Genomic DNA, 22,055 nt, shown 5'->3' with positions numbered 1-22,055 from the left:
ACGAGTTTACTCTGTTATAAACACTCTATTGGACTGAATTATTATTCTCGTAACTCGTTTTTGTTGGATATGTTTATTTTCATTAACATCATAAATTAAGCATTTAAATTAATACGATGCACTTTATTCATACAGTTGACCAAAACATAATAATCCTTGGTCAATTCATAATTATGAAAATATTGTTGAGGTTAGAACCAGTGATGTGGAGTCGGACATTTTAGAGTGGAGTCGCTAATTAAAATTCTTCCGACTCCGGCGACTCCGACCGTGAATTTTACTGTCGGTAAATTGTAAAGTACGAATATACTTTTTAATTAGTATGTAAAGAAATTTCTTGGAAAACGGACACTTCGATAGATTTAGATATCAAAATATATTCATCTATAAAGGCCATTTATTTCACACCAAAATGTTATGCGTATCGCACGCGACCTGCTCTATACTCTCAGAGAATAGCTTTTATAATTTAAAAGAATATTTTTATTCGCCTAGAAAGCTGTATTCTCTACATAATGCATACCAGGCTAGGTATGTTTCTGCTGTTACCTAACAAAAATTACAAAACATGGCGCAATATTCGAGTGACTTTGCATTTGTAAAAAGATATCTTAAACTTTGTATTGTATAAGTTATATTAATATTTGTTTCGAGTAGCTCGTATGCTTTTTTTTTTTTTTTTTTTTTTTTTTTTTTTTAACTCTTTCCGCCCTGTGGGCACTAAGAGGGCCTCTTTTAGTAGGCCCATTATGGGTTCGGCCAGGCCCACAATGGGGCGACCGGGTGGTGAGGGACGGGGCCCGACATATCCGAACGGACCACCCCCCGAAAAATTCCTGGGGATTATTCGACCCGTTCGGATTCGATCCCGGGTCCCCCAGAGCGGTAGGCTGCCACCTTTACCGCTCGGCCATCCGGCTATGCGAATCGAAATTATGCGAAAAAAAAAATGAAACTGAATAGCGTATGAACCACTCAAAAAGCAAATAATTTTATCAATGTGCTAGTGTGTCAATTGATTGGTCTTAGATACTGGCAGACAACACAATCTGCAATCGAGGGAATGTGCCTTCCGGGTTGTGGTTAAGAGAAAGTGGCCCCTATTCGGACGTTATCGAAGTGAAGAAAACCCGATGGTTCTAAGTGAAAAATTTTTTGCAGCAATCTCGACCAGGATTTGATCCCGAATCTTTCGCAGCCATAGTTTGTACTGCTCGGTCGTCCGGCCTGCTTTCAACGTATTAGAAAAACAATGATTGTGATATAATAGCTCGTATAAACATCGTAATAGCTCAGAATATGCATGTAAAGACGGAACCTGTACTTCATTAATAAAAGATAATACAATCTCTATATCATTTTAAGAAGAAAATGAAAAATTCTAGTCTGATATAAAATAAACTGTTAAAGGGAAAAAATAAAATGAAAATAATGTTTATAAAATTAAAACAGCCAAAGATCAAACATATTTTTAGAAATTGTCTCAGATAAAAGCAATAAAAGGGCCAATGTAATTAAAAAAAGAAAATATGTACATGTAACCCCCGTATAACACGCCACTTCTATAGCACGGATTCACTCTAACACGGTTCGAGAATTGGGTAAAACCCTCGTACAACATGAAATGTAATAAAAACTATTAAAAACGAACTTTATCTAATTTGAAAATAGGGAAATCCCCGTACAACAGTTCAATAAATGTGATAAAGCTTTGAAGTGCGAAAGATACCTCATTTGACATTTTTCATTCGAGCGCGTATGTACTATCAGATTTTCCTGCATAATTTTCGTGAATTATTAGTACTTAAGTACAGTATGTAAATTTCCTTTTCCCGCCTTCTGTCCATACACGTGGTCCTACTCATGGTCCTTCTTTTTGTTTCAATGTTGCTAAATCTCGACGCTTCTGCTTTTGAAGTTTCCAGATGTTTCCCCTTATTCCATACTTGCTTTATTCCGTCACCGGATTTTAGGCATTGAACCGCGCCTCCGACCGTTGGGACAATCTACACCTTTACAAGTATACTTTAAGACTTTAATTGTGTCTTATTTTCAGTTAATAGTGCTTAGTGATGACGAAGAAAGCATTGTTTAATTTATATTAATATGTATCACTTCTTAAAAAAATTTTAATAAGGATATTTATCTTATTTATGAAAATATAATGGCATGATTTTTAATTTTTGGAACCTAACCCTCCCTTTACGTACTAGTTCTTTGTTTCGTATAACACGGATTCGCATAACACGGTAACTTTTTTGGAACATAACTCCCGTGTTATACGGGGGTTACCTGTATATTTAATGTATAGTTTTCAGTGAATTTGTAAAATAACTTGTAACCCGAAAAGCATATGGTTTAAACTTAAGAGGAATATAAGTAACCGAAATGTATATTTAATAAAATAGAAGAGCCAAAAAAAAAGATCTGTTGGTGACCAAATGAAAACATTTGAAAAGGTGTGATAAGTCCTCGGATTAGAAGCCCATATAAAAGCTTAATCACCATTAAATTTTAAAACAAAGACGAACTATTATTTGTTGTGACATCGCCACAATGCCGGACTGCAATTTTTAAACATATTTTTAATTTATTTGATTTAAAATATATGCTCTCTTCCTCAAATTAGTAGTGGCTTGCCCCTGTACATTATACTTTTCCTTTAACAATAGGGCCGTGCGGGTCATCTATCGCTAACCTTTCGTGGGGAAATTTTAGAATTAAAATAACGTGACTCCAAATTTCCATTGGAAGTTCGTATATAGTTAATTTAATTGGGGCTTCCTACCCCCAAGCTTTCCATATCTGGTCTTGAATTTCAATTATCTCACACCATTCTCGAGATTAAAGAAAGACGGACGAACTGACAGAGGACGACAGTGGGAATTTATAGTTCTACAATAGGTCAAATTGCAATCCAATATTTTTGCTAAGCTTTTAAGAACAAATATCTTTGAAATTTGTTCTTAAAAGCTTAAAAGCTCCATCATGTCACTACGTTGCTTAAGCAAAAACGCGGAGACAATAATAGTTTATGGTATGGCTTCGAAGTGGCAAGCTTATCTTATTTTGTAAACCAATTTATTGTCATTCATTAATCAAATCGTTGTTTTCATTTATTGTATTTAAATATTTTCTTTAAAATGATTAAATTTAAATCAATTTTTGATAATTAACTAATAAAAGTGAAAATTGTTTGGCTGATTAAGAGGTATGTTTCTTCATGTACTCGAAAGTTTTTCGGAGGTAAATTCGTTATATCCATTTTTTTATTCTCACCATCAATTTTAATACAACTTTTTATGTAAAATATAGAGTACGTTACTAGGAAACGTACCCTATATTTTGCATAAATAGAGTGGTAGTACAAATGATGGTTTTCAATAGCAATGACGGACGGTCGGATAACCGAGCGATTAAGATGGCAGACCACCGTTCTGGTGATTCTGGATTGAATCCGAACGGGTCAAAAAAACTCTAGGAATTTTTCGAGAGTAACTCCGTCCAGATATGTCGGGTCCCGTCCCTCATCACCAAGCCTCCCACTATGGGTTTGTTGTTTGTTAGCAAGCCCATTATGAGTCGAACCCATAATGGGCTTGCTAACAATAGATCCTCTTAGTGCCCATAAGGCGGAAAGAGTTAGAAAACAACTCAAAATACGAAATATTTGCGATAAAAGTAAAGTAAAAGTTATATTAACATTATTAATAATTGTTTACATTTTCAATAATTTTTAATAAAGCATCCATGCGAACAGGAAAGAATTAAAAAAAAAGAAGAAGAATTTTTTAATGAAGGAAAGAACTGGCAACGTAGACAACTTTCATGCTCGAGGTTTGGCATCATTCAATTAGAATTTGGTGAAATCGTATTTTGCAATATGTTTATAGTATAAACGTGATTAGAGTTGCAATATCGAATTCTGCTTATAAGTAAGATTAGATTTATATTTATTCGTTTTGAAAATATTTATAACATTAAAATTTGCTTTAATTTTGTCATTGCTACGTAATTATACTGTAGGACGGGAGTTTTTAACTTTTGTGTTTGCGATTACTGCAGTCAAAAAAGTATATTTTGATTTATTTCCACCATTTAAAAATTTTTGCTAGTGAACTAAGAGTTTTTCAACTCTACTCGTGAAATTTATTTCAGTTTCCGCTATTAAAAAAGTAGCTGTTAGGCTACAGTTTCATATTCGTACTCACTCGTATACTTCCCTCTGAACGTATTCTATTTACTTATTTATTTATATAACAGAGCTGTAGAGTATGCCCACAGGAGCAAAAAAGTTAAAGGAGTGTACTAGTACCTCTACATGTGATCTTTCGCAAGATATAGCCCCTGAAATAAGCCTACTTCAGACACTACAGGGTGTCGTGCGGTATGCTACAGCTCTGTTAATGTCCCAACCAGTGGCATGTGATGATGACATTTGATGTTAGGGAAGCTGTGCCGGCCCTGGATAGAATCATTGGAAGCATTATACGATATTTTGGTGTGTAGCGTCCCCCGGCTAAATCGCAAGATGTTGGTGCTCTTTAGAGCAAATGCCTGTAATCTGGCTGCTTTACACCATTCGAATATTTTTTCCGTGGAAGGGAATCCCGTATTCGACGATACGGCACTTCCGTTGGGAATATGCATATACGGATTTATACTCGAATATACGATAGCAATCTTATCATTTTTTTCACATGTAGTATAGAAATTTGTAATAAGATACGTAGTGCGGTTATAATAAAATATTAATTTTAATTAATTCGAGTGAAAATAATCGCATGATGTGTATTTATATTTCAGAAAATATGAGGGAAATGGTGCTTCCACGGCTTCCGTGGACGGCAAACCACTGGTCCCAGCGGTGTCGTTTACATCTGCAATTATGCCAAAATTTCTGTGGATTTGTAACGATTTTACACTGCTTTCTTAAGGAATATGGAAAAAAATTCAAAAATGCCTTGGTATTTTCAAACTAAACTGTTTATCTTAGGAGAGAGAGCATTAAAAATTAGATTTGAATATATTCACAAAATTCCAATAGTTTGAAAACTATCAATGATTAAGAACACTAAGTCTTTTTTTAAGAGAAAGTCTTGAGTGTTCTTAACTGTTGACAGTTTTCAAACTATTGGAATTTTGTGAATATGTTCAAATGCTGTCTGTGAAGAGGAGCTTTTAACTTGAATGTATCAAGGCATTTTTAAATTTTTTTCTGTACTCTGTAAAGAAAGAAGTATGGAATTGTTTATTTACTTATTATAACAGTCTTCTCAAAACTACTGGAGTGAGTAAATAAACAATCACATACAAAACCTTTTTTAACCAGTAATTGAACTTTAACATAACTTTCGAATGTTTTCGACCTTCACCAAGGCCTGCTTCAGGTAATGAACTAAACTGACTTCCAAATTGGAACATTAGAAGGATGATGTTCGACTTTAAACTTTGTGTATATGAAATTCGTGTAGCTGATTGACTTCGCTCAAATTTCTGTACCTGTACAAGAAATTCAAACAAAGTCGAACATCGTCATTCTAATGTTCCAATTTGAAAGTCAGTTTAGTTCATTACCTGAAGCAGGTCTTGGTAAAGGCCGAAAACATTCGAAAGTTATGTTAAAGTTCAGTTACTGGTTAAAAAAGGTTTTGTATGTGATTGTTTATTTACTTATTTTTAACTTTTTTACTCAATGCTTAAATTTGTAATTTTGGAAAATTATATATCACAAATCACCCATATTTGATTGATGATAATTTTATACAGTACAAATGTCATAAATATACAATATTTTTTTCTGTTCAGAGTCACAGATCTCGGTGAGAAAGTGAAATATAAACTACCAGTTTTAACAACATTGACTAATATTTAAAAAGTGGCTGTTAATTCACAATTTGCTTAATCTTCTGTTGGTGATACAGGAGAGTAAATGTGTTTTAATAAAATTTAATGATTTCATTTAAATGTATCAAATTTTTTTTATACTATATTAACTTCTTGAATTTTTTAATTCTTATTTTTAAGGTTCAAATATTTAATAAATAAAGTTTAAAATAGATATAACTTTAAAGACATTTGTGTTTTGAATTTTTATTTTAATTCTTTTTGAACTCCTGTTTTAAAGAAAAGGTTCACAGATCATCCATTTTTGTAGAAAATATTTATAAACAGTTATTTTGTTTTTTGTTTAACAGATTGCATGATTGTGGAATCTGAATGTTTGAATAAGCCATTGATTCTAAAGTAAACAAATAGTTATGATATTGGAACTATACATAAAATACTAATTATCAGTAAGTTTCATTTTGAAATATTTAATAACTTTTGATATATTTCAATTAATTTTTTTCATGATGCAAATATTTCATATAATTATTTATAAACAACTAGATGTTTTTGTCCATTATCCATACAGTTAAGTAAATAAGAATATTATTTGCATATTTATAAATGACTATACTTAAATAATTTCATATTTATTTTCAGTAAATTTATAAAATGGAATTTCAAGCAGTTGTAATGGCAGCTGGTAGAGGATCAAGGATGACAGAAATTACTTCAGGTTGTCCAAAATATCTTCTTCCAGTTGGAAATTTACCTTTAGTATTTTATCCTCTTTATACTTTGCAGCAAGCTGGATTCCAGGGTAAGAAAATAGATCAAATTACTTTTTTGTATAATTAAATATTGATCAGTAGTTAAATAATTACAAATTCATTAAAAATAGTTATTTGTGTAAGTGTAATGAATATTTCATTTATATGTCAGTGTAATATGATACTACTTGTTCATTTTATTTTTCATGATATGCTTATGGATGTCTTGCATCAAAACTAATATTTGCATTCTGCAGTCTGCCTCCAACTTGAAGACAGCACTGCTCATCTACAAACAGTGCGAGTGCACGTAATCTGTGTTTTGAGTTATTTGTTTTAATTGCTTCAAAAACATCTCTAAAGCAAACCTGCTGTACATGTCAAACAATGCAGATTGGAAAATGTTTTGTTTCTGTTGGAGTTAATTATCCTATTTGTTTATATTTCTTTCCTTTCTTACAGTTGTTGATAAATCTTCTGCAATAAGCAAGAATGCATTGAAGTTTTAACCCATGAAGATGACTTTCTTATATTCAAAGGATTTTCAGTATCATTTTTGTTCATGAAAGCAACCACTGCCTTTCTTTCTTTGTCAACATCATAATAATTGGTTGTTTTTACCTTCTAAGTTAGTTCCTCATCGTAAAGAAACCTTGGTCCATTCCACCATTGAACACAAGAGTTTAATGTAGCTGGGTTAAACCCATGTGATGCATAGTCTGCAGGATTATCTTTGGATTTAACGTGCTTCCAGTGTTGTGGAGGAAGATAAGTCTGAATCTCACTTACTTGGTTTGCCACGAAAGTTTTCCAATTTCTAAGCTCACTTTTAATCCAAGACAAAGCCATAGTTGAATCTGACCAAGTGAAAATGTTTTCTTTATTTATTTGCAATTGTTGATTCACTCAATGCATTAGCTTAGCTTAGCTAAGAGTTGTATAGCATAGAGTTCTAATCTAGGAAGAGTCACAACCTTCAATGGAGCTACTTCAGTCTTTGCACAGAATATCTTGATTATAACTTCTCCTTGAATTTGTTGCCTGCTGTACACAACAGCAGCATAAGCTCATTCAGATGCGTCAGCAAACCCACGCAGTTGAAGTGGATATTTTCTGTCAATAGCACGACATGGTATTTTTATTTCTGTTAACATTTGAAGTTCAGCCCTAAAGCCCTTCCATTGTTCTGCATTGACTGTAGGTAACAATTCATCCCATGGTGTTCCAATTGTCCAAAGGTGTTGTAGCATCATTTTGGCCTTGATTGTGACTGGTGCTAACCAACCCAATGGATCAAATAGTCATGCAATGTCTGAAATTACAGTACGCTTTGAGCTTTGAGTGTAGTTGACAGTTTTCCTATGTTTTGTTGTGTTCTTTGTTTCAACATATTGCTCACGGAAATCTGTAGAGCAGGGGTGAGCAACCTTTTTAATCAACAGGCCAATTTAAATTTTAAAATTTTTTGGCGGGCCGCACATAAAGTAACACTTATTAATAATTTACAAAACTTTATTTATAATAAACATTAGAATGAAAAAATATAAAATTTAAAAAAGTACAGATTTCATATACAAATTTTAATTCAAAATAAAAACAAACAAGAAAAGAACTGAAAAACGAATTTACTTGAAATTTTTAATGAGAAATTTGGCACTGTTTTTTTGATACAATCTGATCAATATCAGCTGGAAGTGATTAGGTAGCTACACGTACGCAGCTTTCTAATCGTGCATCACTCACTCTCGATCGGTGGTCATTTTTGATTAATTTCATGGTTGAAAATAATTGTTCGCAAACATACATACTTCCGAACAGAGACATCGTTTGCTTTGCATTTTTCGTCAAAAGCGGAAATTTCTCAGGGCTCACATAAGATTTATAAAAATTTTCGATGTTTACTGAGAAAAATACATTTTTTAAATCAGTATTATTCTGCATGTCAATCACTTCCATATGAAAGTCTTCGGGAACTGTATCCACATCGATATTAAATGGCGAGGAAAACATTTTCATGGAAACCGCCGTCTTCTCAGCTTTGAACATTTGGAATCGTAATTGAAATTCGTTGATTAAAATGTCTATATATTGTGCGTATTTTTGAGAAGTAGTAACGTTTTCTTTTTCTAAATGTGGAAAGTGAGACACATTATTCTGCAAAAGATACTGTTTCCACAATTTTAATTTGCGCTCAAAACCCTGAATTTTATCATACAAATTGTGAATAAACTGTCCTTTGCCTTGAAGTTCCACATTAAGATCATTGAGATGCTGAGTCATGTCGATAAGAAACCCAAAATCGCACATCCATTCTTTATTACCAAAATGAGGAAAGTCATATCCCTTCATATCCAAGAACAATTGTATTTCGCTTTTTAAGTTGTATACTCTTTTTAGCATTGCACCTCTACTAAGCCAACGTACTTCGGTATTAAAAACCACGTCGCCATATTCAGTTTCTAAATCTTTCAGGAATTCTTTAAATTCACGGTGATTTAACGCGTGCGACTTTATAAAATTGATTAGTTTAATTATTGGTACTGTGACATTTGGCAAACTCAATGTTTTCGCACACAAATTTTCCTGGTGAATTATGCAGTGGTTAACGAATATTTCCCTTCCTGTGACCTTCTTAATGTCTTGAAATAGCCTTCCCGATACTCCTACCTCCATGCTTGACATTGCTCGTGCTCCATCTGTCAATATACCAATAATCTTTTCTAATAAAATTGAAAAATTTTCCAACACAGACTTTAGTTCATCGTACAGGTCTTTGCCGGTTGTAGTCCCTTGCATTGGAATCAGTGAACACAATTCTTCGGTAATATTAAATTTGGTGTCAATACCACGTAAAAATATAGCCAGTTGTGCTGTATCACTAATATCGCAACTCTCATCAAGTGCCAAAGAACAGTATTCGAATTTTGCAATGCGTTCACGAAGCGTTGTTGCTATGTTCTCGGACAAGTCTTCAATTCTCCTTGCAATGGTGAATCTTGATAAACTAATGTTTGAAATAATATTTATTTTATCGGGAAATGCTATTTCTGCAACAGCAGTCAGACATTTTTTTATCATCTCTCCATCCGCAAAGGGTTTCATTTTTTTTGCCAGTATTTGACTGACAACAAAACTAGCCTTTACTGCCGTATTTGATAAAATAGCTTGATTTTTAAAAATAGCCTGTTGGTTTCCCAAGTTTTTCTCCATTTGATTAAACTTATCTATCAGGAGTTGTCCTGTTAAGTTTTTATATTGTTGTTCATGTTTTGTATCGTAATGCCTTTTTATGTTATATTCTTTTAATGTCGACACAGTCTCTGAGCATATTAAGCATACAGCTTTATCTTTGACGAAAGTGAAAAAATAATCAAATTTCCACTTTTCTTGGAAATGCCTGTGCTCAAATGCAACCTTCCGTTTTTTTGTTTGCTTTTCCAACATGCTGTTATGGATTAAAAATTTGAAAGTTAAAAAAATTTGTAGGAAAACTTAATTTTGAATAAAAAAAAACTCTGATATTACCTTTTTGACAATAATATTGCACTCACGCCTTTCAAGAAACACAAGAATTGCTAAAATTGCTAGTTAACAGCTTACCAGTCTGACTGATTGTGTGACAGAAGCAAACACAAACAAGCACAGACGTGATGCGTTCATATTGCATGTTTAAACAAGTCGCCAACAAGTGAGAAACTCATCACAAAAAATTGTTTCGGTTTAATATGTACTACCATTTTATTATAATTAATTTTATAACAATATATTGATGGGAGAAAGTCGATAAAATAAATTCAATTTTAGAAATGCTTGGCAGGCCGCATAAACATGTTTAACGGACCGCAAGCGGCTCGCAGGCTGCGTGTTGCTCATCCCTGCTGTAGAGCACAATATCTCTGCTCCAGAAATTGCTTCAACTCATTGAATGTAGGAAATGTAGTCATTGTAGCCTTCAATTCCCAATGTTTTCTTGTTTCATCATTGGGTTTGTTGCTTAATGTATAAACCAAAATGTGATTCCAATGATTTGTCGGCAATTTTAACACTGCTAATGCTCTGACAAGTTTTACAGTAATGTCTAGTAGTAGTTTGATTTCACTTGCTGAATCAGTCCTTGCACATGGCTGTTGAAAAAGAGCTTTAGGATGACTGTTAATAATCTGTCATTCATTTTCATATCTACCTTGCAGTATCTTCCATGCTTCTGTATAATTACCATCACTGACTTCAATGGAGTGTAGTTGTTCAGCTTCTCCCTTTAAAACTGATTTAAGGTAATGAAGTTTTTGCACATTTGTTAAAGTTGTATTGTTATGCACTATTGCTGAAAATAAGTCTTTGAACTTGATCCATTCTAAACAATCTCCGTCAAATGTTGGTAGTTCAATTTTTGGCAATTTTATCGATGTGGAGCTTGCCTGCCCTTCAAATGATGCATTCGACTGTCGTGGTGATGCTTGTGTTGATGTCTCTGTTATTGGCTCCTTTTTGTCGATTAATGATGATAATTTGGATTGTACTTGAATATATTTTTCTTCTACTTCTTCATAATCTTTTTCTTGAGCTGTTGAATGTTCATCTGTACCATGCATGATTATATTGTTACTTATATTAAGATACTCTTTCCACATATCGTCTAATAGTGTGATTCTTGTGCTAAGAATATGAATAGTTGCATTTTGAGCTTCACTACTAAAGGAAAAATTATAATGTCTTGTTATGCTTTGTTTAATAACCTTACAGTTCATTTTCTGTTGCGAGATGTCCGTGATGAATATCAACTTGCAATATGCTATATTAAACTAGTATGGTTACGTTTACTGAATGAAACCTGAGATGATAGAAACTTTCTATTCACTTGCTAAAGTTGTACTGAACTTTGCTCGATGTTCCAACCAATGCAATATACACAAGGTTAAGCTTAATGCACTGCATCAAAAAGTTTCTTGAAGAAACATTCCTCACTGTAAATGATTGTGATCCTTTGTTATCGGACTTAATCCACCTTGACGGACCAAAAATTATGTTATGTAATAAATGATTATCGTGTTTATGCTTCTCGTTTCTGCTAAAAAAGACATGACAAAATTTGCTTTAACTAATGGTCACCACACTAGTTCTCGTTCTCGCATTTCCTCATGAGAGTTATGAGACCCATTTATTAATAATTTAAGTGGTTACAGTTGTAGAAAATGTATAAAAAATAGTTAAAATTAATTTATTTAGCAGTCAAACGAGAAGCATAAACACAATGATCATTTATTACATAACATAATTTTTGTGGTCCTTGTAAATAAGTATGGACCAGATGTGGTACCATACGTTACTGTGTTCAGTTCATATTCATTCACTGGCAATTCTGGTGATGATCTCCACAAAATGCATTGCCATCTTCTATCATTCAGCTTATATCTTGCATTATTGTTATTTATCATTTATGTTTTTCTGTTGCAGTTCAAAAATAAATATCTAACCAAATATATTGTTTTATTCTTTCATTTTTAAGGTCTATTTACAGTGGGGTCTCATTATTCAAATTAATGTAGAGTGCAAATATCATTTGGATAATCAATCTCAGATAACGTGAAATGTTTCATACAAAGTGATAAACAAAATACAAGAAAATTATCATAAAATTTCTCTAGTGTCTAAAATTTATATTGTCATGAGAGTCACTAGAATAAATTCTTTTTAAAACTTTAGAGTTCCTTTCATTTATTGTGTATCACCCAGCCAAGATTTGCAAAACAAACTGTATGATGTTTTCTATCTTTGTTGACAAAGTACTCTTCCATAATTTACCTTGGATAATATAGAACCTTTGTTAAATGAATCTCAGATAATCAGGCCTTTATTCTGTTTGGTTTTTTTGAGATATTGGTTACTATAAATTTCCTGCCTATAATCCTCACATAGGTTAACAAAATTGTCTACTGTATGGATTATACACTGCTGCATATGTGTGACAATTTTTTCTCAACAAAAGACATGATACTAAAAATAATTTTATTTTTGTTAACTAAGAAGTCTTGTTAACGTGATAAAACACATCTGCAGACACAAAAGACAAAAGTACAAAATTACCAATAATAAAATCATCGCCCAACTTTGAGCAATAATGGAACAAGATGCCTATCTTTGTTTGTTCTAGATTTTACAGTCATTTATTTCTACACAAACGTAATTCCTTTTTATTTATTTATTTTTTTGATTCACTAACACAAGGTATGTTACCATTTCGACACTTGGCGATATTTCATCTTTTATCCTTTTTATTTATGCAATTTTAATTATGCAAAAATTAATGTAATTTAAATATTTGCAAACATTATCAGAAAATGAATTACTATGAATATCATTCAATAATGATAATTCAACTGCAGAAATTATGAATATCATAATTTTGTTTTGGGGAAATGCTTTATACTTTTCCTATTGTTATCATCATTGCTGTTAACGTATCAATGCAATTATAATTTTATTAAATTTTATTGTATATGATTTCAATTTTTCTTTTTTATTTACAGAAGCCATTGTTGTTGTACCTGAAACAGTGAAAACGAAAAGTTTGGTTGATATGCTGTCTGGTCGATTAGACATGAAATTGGATATTGTTTCCATTCCTAGTCAAGAAGAGTGGGGGACAGCTGATAGCTTACGTTTTATTAAATCAAAAATTAAAGTAAGAACATATATTAATTAAATTGTATAATATTTCATTATAAAATTAGCTAACATAAAATAAATAATAGTTATAAACTTTAGAAAATTTTATAATTCACTTTTAAAATATTTCATTATAAAAATTAAATATTTAAAAAAATGCTGTTTACTCAGCTCTATTATTTTGATGAAGTATAAGTCAGTAACTTTTTACTTCCTTATTAGAAAATCATATATATTGGTGGTTCAGAAAGTTCTCGGAATTGCATATAGACAGAAATGTTATCTAATGAAACAGATGGCTTCAGGTACCAGCATAATTATTTGTCATGCATGCAACTTTTTGGCACCAAAGAGGAAATAGAAAGTGCTGTGATAGCTAGTGGATGCAGTGAATGTCAATTATAACAAAGAAAGCAATTATAAACCCCATTATATCTACACATGAAATATATGGAATATATTATAATGAAAAAGTATTAAAAATTTATGATGATAATTTAAATTTTGTGGGCCTCTGACACTGGGGCCCAGGGTTTAAGCCCTGTTAATCTCTAAGTAGATCTGCCCCTGTACACAATACATGTATGCTGACTGGGCACTGCAAGCTTTCGATACAATCTGGCCATGTTAAATGCTTCAAATGACTTCATGCGCGTGCACTTGTTTGCTGCGGCAAACCTCCATGCGAACAAGCAATCAAGTTCCCGCAAGATGGCACTGATTTAAAATGGCTAGCTGCTAGCTTTCAATGTAAAAGTAAACACAAATGATAATTTATTCTAATGTGTAATCTTTTTTATCATTGGCATATTTGTTCTTATATAAAAAGTATATTGACAGTAAAAACTTTCTGTTAAGCATGTGGTACATGCTAAGCAAGCCCAGAGAATTCACCCCTGCTTTCACTTCTTTCCAAACCCAAAGAAAATTCTGGCAGCAAGAACTTTCATACAAACAAAGAGGTTATCATTGAGGTGAACAGCTATTTTGCAGAATTAGACAAATCGGCTGTTTACAAATTAGACAAATTCTGTTAGTGAAGGCATTGGAACATTACTGAAATAAGCTGGAATAAGTGTGTTATTTGCAAAGGAGATGATATCGAAAAATAACAGTTCAACCAGATTTTGTCTGTTGTTATATGCAATTTTGAGAACTTTCTAAGCCACCCATATAATAAATGATTTTATGTATTTATTAGTCTGGTTTTCTTTGAGATATTAATGATTTTATTATTAGTATTTATTGTTTTTTATGCTGAAGTGGATATTACTAGTTTTTTCTTATAAATAGATCAATAAATTTAAATATTATTGCTTAAGTAAATTTCCATTATAATTTAAGCTATAGTTATTGACAGAAATGATCCTATATGGGTAAAAGATGATCCCTAGGGCCTTGCAAATTTGGTGGTTTATTTTATTTAAATCATCAAATTATTATAATTATGCACCAGCACATTCTGCCCCCCTCACCTAGGAAAAACTTGCTGGCCTTCACTTCCAAATCCTTCTGGAATGTGCTGGTAATTATTGGAAATATAATTGTATCAGTTACATCTGCAAAATGACCATTTTTAAAATTAAAATTGATTGGGTACTACATTCAATCAATAATGTGTCAAGATAGAATTTCTTCACTTTGATCTTGTCCGTTGAAAGAGATATTGCAACAGAACTATATTTATTTTCTGTAATTTATGAATTCAGCACTGCTAAAAGCAGGAGAGCAATTTTTTTTTAGGTGAATTTATGTACACTTATTGAATTTTCTGATTCATTGTAAAATTATTGTACAGATTTTTATTTGTTGTGTTCTACTGTCTGTTTCTATATTACTAATGTTTATATTATTGCAAATTAAATAAATTTAATCTCTGTCTCTATTGCTCTTTTAATGGACCTCACAAATCCTAGGGCTACCTCTGGTTATTGATAATGAACTTGTACTTGATACAAGTTATACTTAATTAGTAACTTCACATGTATGAGAGTGGTTCTGATTTCAGGTTTCCCAGTTTTATTGTATCATAATTAAAATATATAAACATTTGAATTTAAATTGTATTAATCTTAAACTTTAGCAAGAAGTGGAGCTGTCAGTATAATGTTTTTCAACTTTTCAAAGGTCATCATCATCCATTGTAAGTTTAAAATCTGTTTCTACGCTGAAATTTTTTTTAATTTTAAAAATTAGGTAAATCGGCTGAAAAGAATCATTTGGAAATGAAAAAAGTCTGTTCCTGCACTTGAATTTTTAAAACTTGAAAATTGGAATACAATGACCTAAATTTTGAATATTCTTCTATGTTTTTTTCTTTCTCTTCTCTTCATAAGATCATTGATGATGGGCTTTGAAAGACTGAAAATGTTACAGTGACAGCTTCATTTTCTGCTGAAGTTTTAAGGTTAGTGCAATTTTATTTAAACATACAGTTTTGAAGATTACATTTGAAATTCACACCAATGTTATCTACATCCTTTCTCTACTTGGCTACTTAATCATCTTTAATATTGACACATTTGTTGCAACATTTTGGAAATGTTGTATGTAGAAAGTTGTGCTCTCTCTACAGAAGAATTGTCATACAGCATCTTAGATGTGAACATCTTGCTTTGATTTAAACATTGACCTTACAAGTCCTTTTTGTGAAAGTCATTCAGTGCAAGATCTGAACTGTACAGTGGATGCTGAAGACATTCCTATCTAAGTTTCACAGTTTCTTCTTGTGTATTTTGGCAGTATGAAGATGGATGTTGTCATTGAGCAGGAACACAATAGCAGTAAGAAATCCTGAACATTTGTAATAAATTGCTGCTTGGAGTTGTTGCAAGGTTTCACAATAATGGTTTCGCATTACCGTATTTTACGAACTATAAGACGCACTTTTTTCTTCGAAAAATTGCCTCCAAAATTCAGGTGCGTCTTATAGTCCGTAGCGTCTTATAGGTATTTTTTTTTAAAATTGTTTAAAAATTAAGGTGCGTCTTATAGTCCGTAAAATACAGTAAGTGTTTTTCCTGGTTCCATGAACTCACTAAGAAAGCCCCTTATATCTCAGAAGACAGATACCATTACTTTTCCAGCAGACTTTTCAAGCTTAAACTTTTTCTTACCAGAGAAGATGGGTGTTTACATTCCGTTGAGATGCATTTGGATTTTGGAATGAAATGATGGATCCATTCTCTTACCCTATGATTGTGTGCAAAAGGAAAGTGTCATTGGCCTTCTGATAACAGAGCATGTGATTCAGGCTGTATTCTATTTGATGTGAGCAGTGACATCAGAAATGAGTTGATATGGAACCTAATATGATAAAACTATATGTTAGTGCACGATATTTCTCATGATTAGAGCCAAAAATTTTCACTTTTGGCGAATTTCTCAGCTATATTCACCTGGAATGAGCATCTTTCAACTAGTACTAATTTAAAAATTTGGTCTCAATATGACTAAGTTTTTTGTCACCCTAACTGGTGAATTTGGCAAAAGGTGGCGAAATCGTCAGTTTTCCATGTGCTTTGTGCAAAAATGTCTAGAAAATAGTCAATTGAGTTTAAAATTGTTTCAGTGATTAAGGAATTAGGTGGCAATATATTTTGCCATACCAACAAAAAAAAAAAAAAAAAAAAAAAAAACAATTCTCTGTGTTAAGTGCTCTACACACATCAACTACGAACATGGTACAATTAAGAAATGACTTTCGGAACATCTCAACGGTGCAAAACACAAGAAACAAAACACCGCTACAGTCACAAACAGTGTTATTTGAAAATGGAAGCAATTTTGATAAAGAAATGGTTGAAGCATTCACCAGTGCAAATATTCTGCTTGAAAAATTAAATAACAAAAAACTGATATTGTTTCTCAAGAAATATATGAAGAAGCTGATCAAAAGTGTTCCAGGTATTTTTTTATTAAATGCTGCAAAGTACTATGTTGATAATTTTGATACTGTTGAGCTCTTCATTTTGAACTATGAACAAAAATCTCATTCAAATGCCAGAAATGTTTTGGTGAAACTATTGCAAGAAAGTTAACCTGAAGAAAGAATTATTTGATCTCTAATCTCATCAAGTTATCAAATATTATAATTTCGCTGGAAGAACAAGGACTCAGTGTAACTAAACAAGCCGAACTAATTGAAAATGCAAAAGAAATTGTTTCTGGTTATCCTGTATTTTCTCAAAAATTGGAAAAAGTTTTGTCAAGCAATCCTGATCTTATCAAATTTACATCTTTTGATATGAATTTAAGTGATAAAGTTAATAGCGAATACACTCCTTTAGTTGCAGTTGACGTTGAATGTTCATTCTCATTATATTCATCGATATTGAGCAATCGACGTTTCATAGTTTAAGCAAGGATTATTTGAAATATCTAAGTTTAACTCGTTTTTGAAATAAATAACTGGCATTTTTTTTTTCTTTTTCTTTTGTGAATTTAAGGCAAAAAATTGGCGATTTTCGGCCCAAAAACTTTTGGCTCTACTCATGATTGCATGGGCAGAATCGGTTAAGATATCCATGATACAGACAACACTTCTCACAATTGATTCTCACAAATTAGTGTATTGATTTTTCCATTATTTCAGGAGTGGGGTGCCCCTGATCACTTTCATTCAACATGCCATCTTGTCTTTCTGCAAGTAAACCACATCATTTCTGTACCATTTGCACTGGCATAACATTGTATACACTTCTATAAGCTTCAAGAGGATTTCAGTTGGAATAAAAAAAAAACAGATGACATTTTGAGGTTCCAGACTGAGTCTGAACATGTTAGTAATCATACAAAAATGTTAAAAAAAGCAAATTGAAATGAAAAAGTAAACAAGTGAGTCCCAAATGTGACTCCAACATATGTCAAGCCAGAGCGTTTGAACTTTGACACTACTGCTCGTATATAAAAGATTAAAGTTAAACTGAATCAGGAAATGAGAAGGTTTGACAAATGGAAAACACTATGTTCGATCATTAACTTTATAAGATGTCAAGAAAAAGGACATAAGGAGCTAAAATACAAGCTCAGGTTTCTTAGTTCCATCAACATCTCAGGGTCAGAGTGCAGGGATGGTATCGGGTTGACCATCTAAGACAGACTTTTTTCATGACCCAAACCAATCTTATTTCCACCTGGAAACAGGAAGACACCAATTGGGAAATGACAAGAGTGAGACAGAACTGATCAAAGAAGGAATTTGGGGACATCTTATAAAAACTTTGGATTTCAAGGCCAAAATGTAGATTCCTTACAATTTGTGCCATTAGAAGGGACCCATGTCTTTCTCTTTGTTGCAACATTGCTATTGCTATCACCCAAGTTCAGCTCATCACCTCGTCCACTCCATCTAGTATCTCTGTCTTCATTTCCAACCTGCCAAATTCACCTCACCATTGCCCCAGGCTGCCATCAAATATACATTCAAGACGCACTGCATCCAACAAGCTCATCAAATTTTCTTTCCAACAATCTTATCTTCAGTCACAGAAAGAATTTTGTTTATAACCTATGTAAGCCAAATATTTTCCTTTATTTTAAATAAATGGGATTTTTGTAAAGATGCCTAGCATCAGTGTCTCTTACACCACCACCCATATACAACTTACATCCTTGTTCATCCTGATATGAGTTTAAAGAAAACTCTCCCTTCTGTCATCAAGCTCACAATATCAGGTGACTGTTCACATTTCTTGCTTCAGAAATGTTTCCAGCAATACACAATTGCCATTTCTTCAGAACAGAATTTGAGTGGACACACTACACCATTAGGCACTCTGTTCTTGCTACCTTTGAACATTTGGATACATCACAGCTAAAGAAATGATCCATTTTATATTCAGGGGAAGTGAATTTATCTGTATATTATGAAATTATCTATCAAAAATATTGTCTGTAGAATTTACAAACATGGGAAACTTGAAATTTGAACCACTACTCACATAGTTACAAAATTAATTATAATAATTAGCAGCCCCAACCCCCGTATCAGCACTAGTTCATTCCTGTACGCTAGTCACTGCTGGAGTTTTTCTCCTAATTTGTTACTTTTAATCAATTTTTTTATCAGTTGATAAATCTTACAAATGTAAATTTATTACTATTATTATTATTATGCTGTTATAAAATATTTATCATTTTAAAACTTTAAATTTTTTAGACTGACATTATAGTGATTACATGTGATTTAGTGACTGATTTTCCTCTGTGTGAACTGGCAGATATTTTCAGAGCACATGATGCTAGTCTAGCAATTTTGCTTTCAGATGTTCCATCTTTAAAAGATGCATCTATACCTGGATATAAAGGGAAACATTGTGAAGGTAAAGTAAAAGTAAATGTAAAATATATGATAATATTTTAATTTGTATATTTTATAATTTTTATATTTGTATAATTTGTAGAGAAAGATATTATTGGTATAAACAATTGCAATGGAAAACTCGTATTATTAAACTCTGAAGCTGACTTTGAAGAAGAAATACCAATGAAAGTATCATTATTGAAAAGGTAATATTGAAGTTATTTTCAATTTATTTTATATTATTATTTAATTATCTTTATTTTCATTATATATGTCTAGAATTTTAAAGATTTTTATTTCATATTTAAATCAGATTTCTAAATCATTAAAACATAGAAATTTCTGTTTTAATGATTTAATTGATTATTATTGCAATATTATTTTAACAATAAATCATTCAGGAATCCTATAATACACATGTACAGCAATTTAATGGATGGCCATGTATATATAATGAAAAAGTGGATTGTTGATTACTTGAGCAATAATGAGTAAGTATATAAAAACTAATAATAATAATAATGTTCAAATTATTACTCTTATTACTAATTTTAGATGTAATTTCTATTTGTAGAAGCATATCTACCTTAAAAGGTGAACTGCTTCCATTACTTGTGAAGAAACAAAAGAAAATAAAATCAAATAAAGAATCTAATATACAGAATATGACATCTTCAGTTACTTCTTTTAATGTTGAGAAAGGTTTGTTTTGCAAAATTGAGTTTTTTAATTTTTTTCATTATCTCATTAAATCATTATTTTATAGATATTTACAGTTATGTTAAGGAAGATAGGATAAAAGATCTTATTTCTAAATTATCTGATAAGTGTGATATGGAAGACAAAACCCAAATTTCTTGTTATGCTCATATTGCAAAAAGCAGTCTATTTATGAGAGTTAATACATTAGCTGCTTATGCCGAAATAAATCGACAGGTGAGATTTTTAAAGATTAATATTTGAGAAAACTGTAAATCAAACCTTTTTATTTTCATCCTTAGATTTCTAGACATTTATCATCTATATCAAACAAGTTAAATTTATCAAAATCACTGATAACAGCTCATCAATATAAATCAAATGTGAGTATATAGTTTTGTGATGATAATTTATTTTTTTAAATACTTAAATAATTGTGATTATAGATTAGTAATGATTCTATCATTGGTGACCATACAATTGTTGCTGAGAAAGCTTCAATAAAAAAATCAGTTGTAGGACCAAACTGTCAGTTAAAAGAAAAAGTCAAAATTATCAATTCTGTTATAATGGATCATGTAACTATCGAAGAGGGGTATGCTTAAATTTTTTCTTTTTTTGTTTTGTAAATGTTTTCCATTGTAATAAATTATATTTAACATATTTTAATTTTTAGATCACATATTCAAGGAAGTATTATATGTAGTAATACTCATTTAGGAAAACAATGCGAAATAAAAGATTCAATTATTGGTCGAGGACAAAATGTGGCTGATTCTTGTAAGTATTACTGTTTGAGGGTGTTTAACTCGATAAAGATATTTCCTCGGCTTCTCAATATTTTATATTTGCTTGAAATAACATAGTTATGCTGGTTTATAAAGGTAACAGAATTAAAACAGTAATAAATATTGATGTTTGGCCCAATGTATTATTTCATGTAATCTTGGCTACTTGAATTATTTATCTTTAATATATCATCAATACTCAATATTATCTTAAGACAGATCATATTATAACAAAATTATGTGCTGTATGCTTCTGATTTTAGCAATAATACAAATATTTGCATTTTAATTTTAAAAAAGTATATGAAAATGCATATATATGTATTATAGAAACAAATATGCAAAAATATCTAACTGTTTCTATAACTGCATGAATGCAGTTATAGAAACAAATCATTGTTTGGACAATAAATATTTTATTTAGTAGTGGAAGTAAACAAAGCTTTTTTAATTGCAGAATAATTTTATTTTTCATTCTTCTACTTAAAAGCAGATTTTGAAAATACAATAGTCATAATTGCTAAATTTCATCGTAAATTTTCTCTAAAAATTTGTTATTCAAATTGCTTATTATTATGTTATAATATCAAGGAACCTTAGCCCATATTTATTTTTATTTGTAGGTAAACTTTCACATCAAGTTTTGCAAGACGTTGATCGTTTATTAGAGATATAATATACTCTTAATATTAAATTAATGTATTATAATAAGTAATAAATTGTTTGATACAAAAAAATATGCATATGTTTCAATTCTTTTTATTATTTAATTTAGTATTTAATTCTCAGATCAGTGTACTTTTTTGTTGACTGGCCAGATGACCACTATTAAGCTTGGTTGAAAGCCAGACAAGAGGGTATTATTTCTTTGGAACAGTATAAATATGAGAAGTTTTTAATTATATAAGAAAAAAATCAATATTTTCTTTTTTATTTAAAACTAATTGTTCCTAGTAAGAACAATTAATTTTAAATAAATATGCTATTTATTTTAGACAG

General features: G+C 31.3%; 1 protein-coding gene across 1 annotated transcript; it reads left to right on the top strand.

Moving 5' to 3' along the window:
• The first annotated feature begins 3,916 nt into the window (after positions 1-3,916).
• eIF2Bgamma (eukaryotic translation initiation factor 2B subunit gamma) lies at positions 3,917-21,793 on the top strand. Its single transcript, XM_067287531.1, has 13 exons — positions 3,917-3,935; positions 6,198-6,296; positions 6,490-6,649; positions 13,127-13,281; positions 19,426-19,588; positions 19,670-19,775; positions 19,971-20,060; positions 20,144-20,271; positions 20,336-20,505; positions 20,571-20,651; positions 20,715-20,863; positions 20,945-21,048; positions 21,680-21,793. The coding sequence occupies exons 3-13, from the start codon at positions 6,502-6,504 to the stop codon at positions 21,730-21,732; spliced, it is 1,347 nt and encodes a 448-aa protein (XP_067143632.1). The 5' UTR covers positions 3,917-3,935; positions 6,198-6,296; positions 6,490-6,501; the 3' UTR covers positions 21,733-21,793.
• The last annotated feature ends 262 nt before the right edge of the window (positions 21,794-22,055 follow it).

The sequence above is a fragment of the Centruroides vittatus genome, unplaced genomic scaffold, assembly GCF_030686945.1.
Source record: "Centruroides vittatus isolate TY-2023 unplaced genomic scaffold, ASM3068694v2 scaffold_520, whole genome shotgun sequence".
Classification (NCBI taxonomy): Eukaryota; Metazoa; Arthropoda; class Arachnida; order Scorpiones; family Buthidae; genus Centruroides; species Centruroides vittatus.
This window is presented reverse-complemented; position numbering and strand designations above follow the sequence as displayed.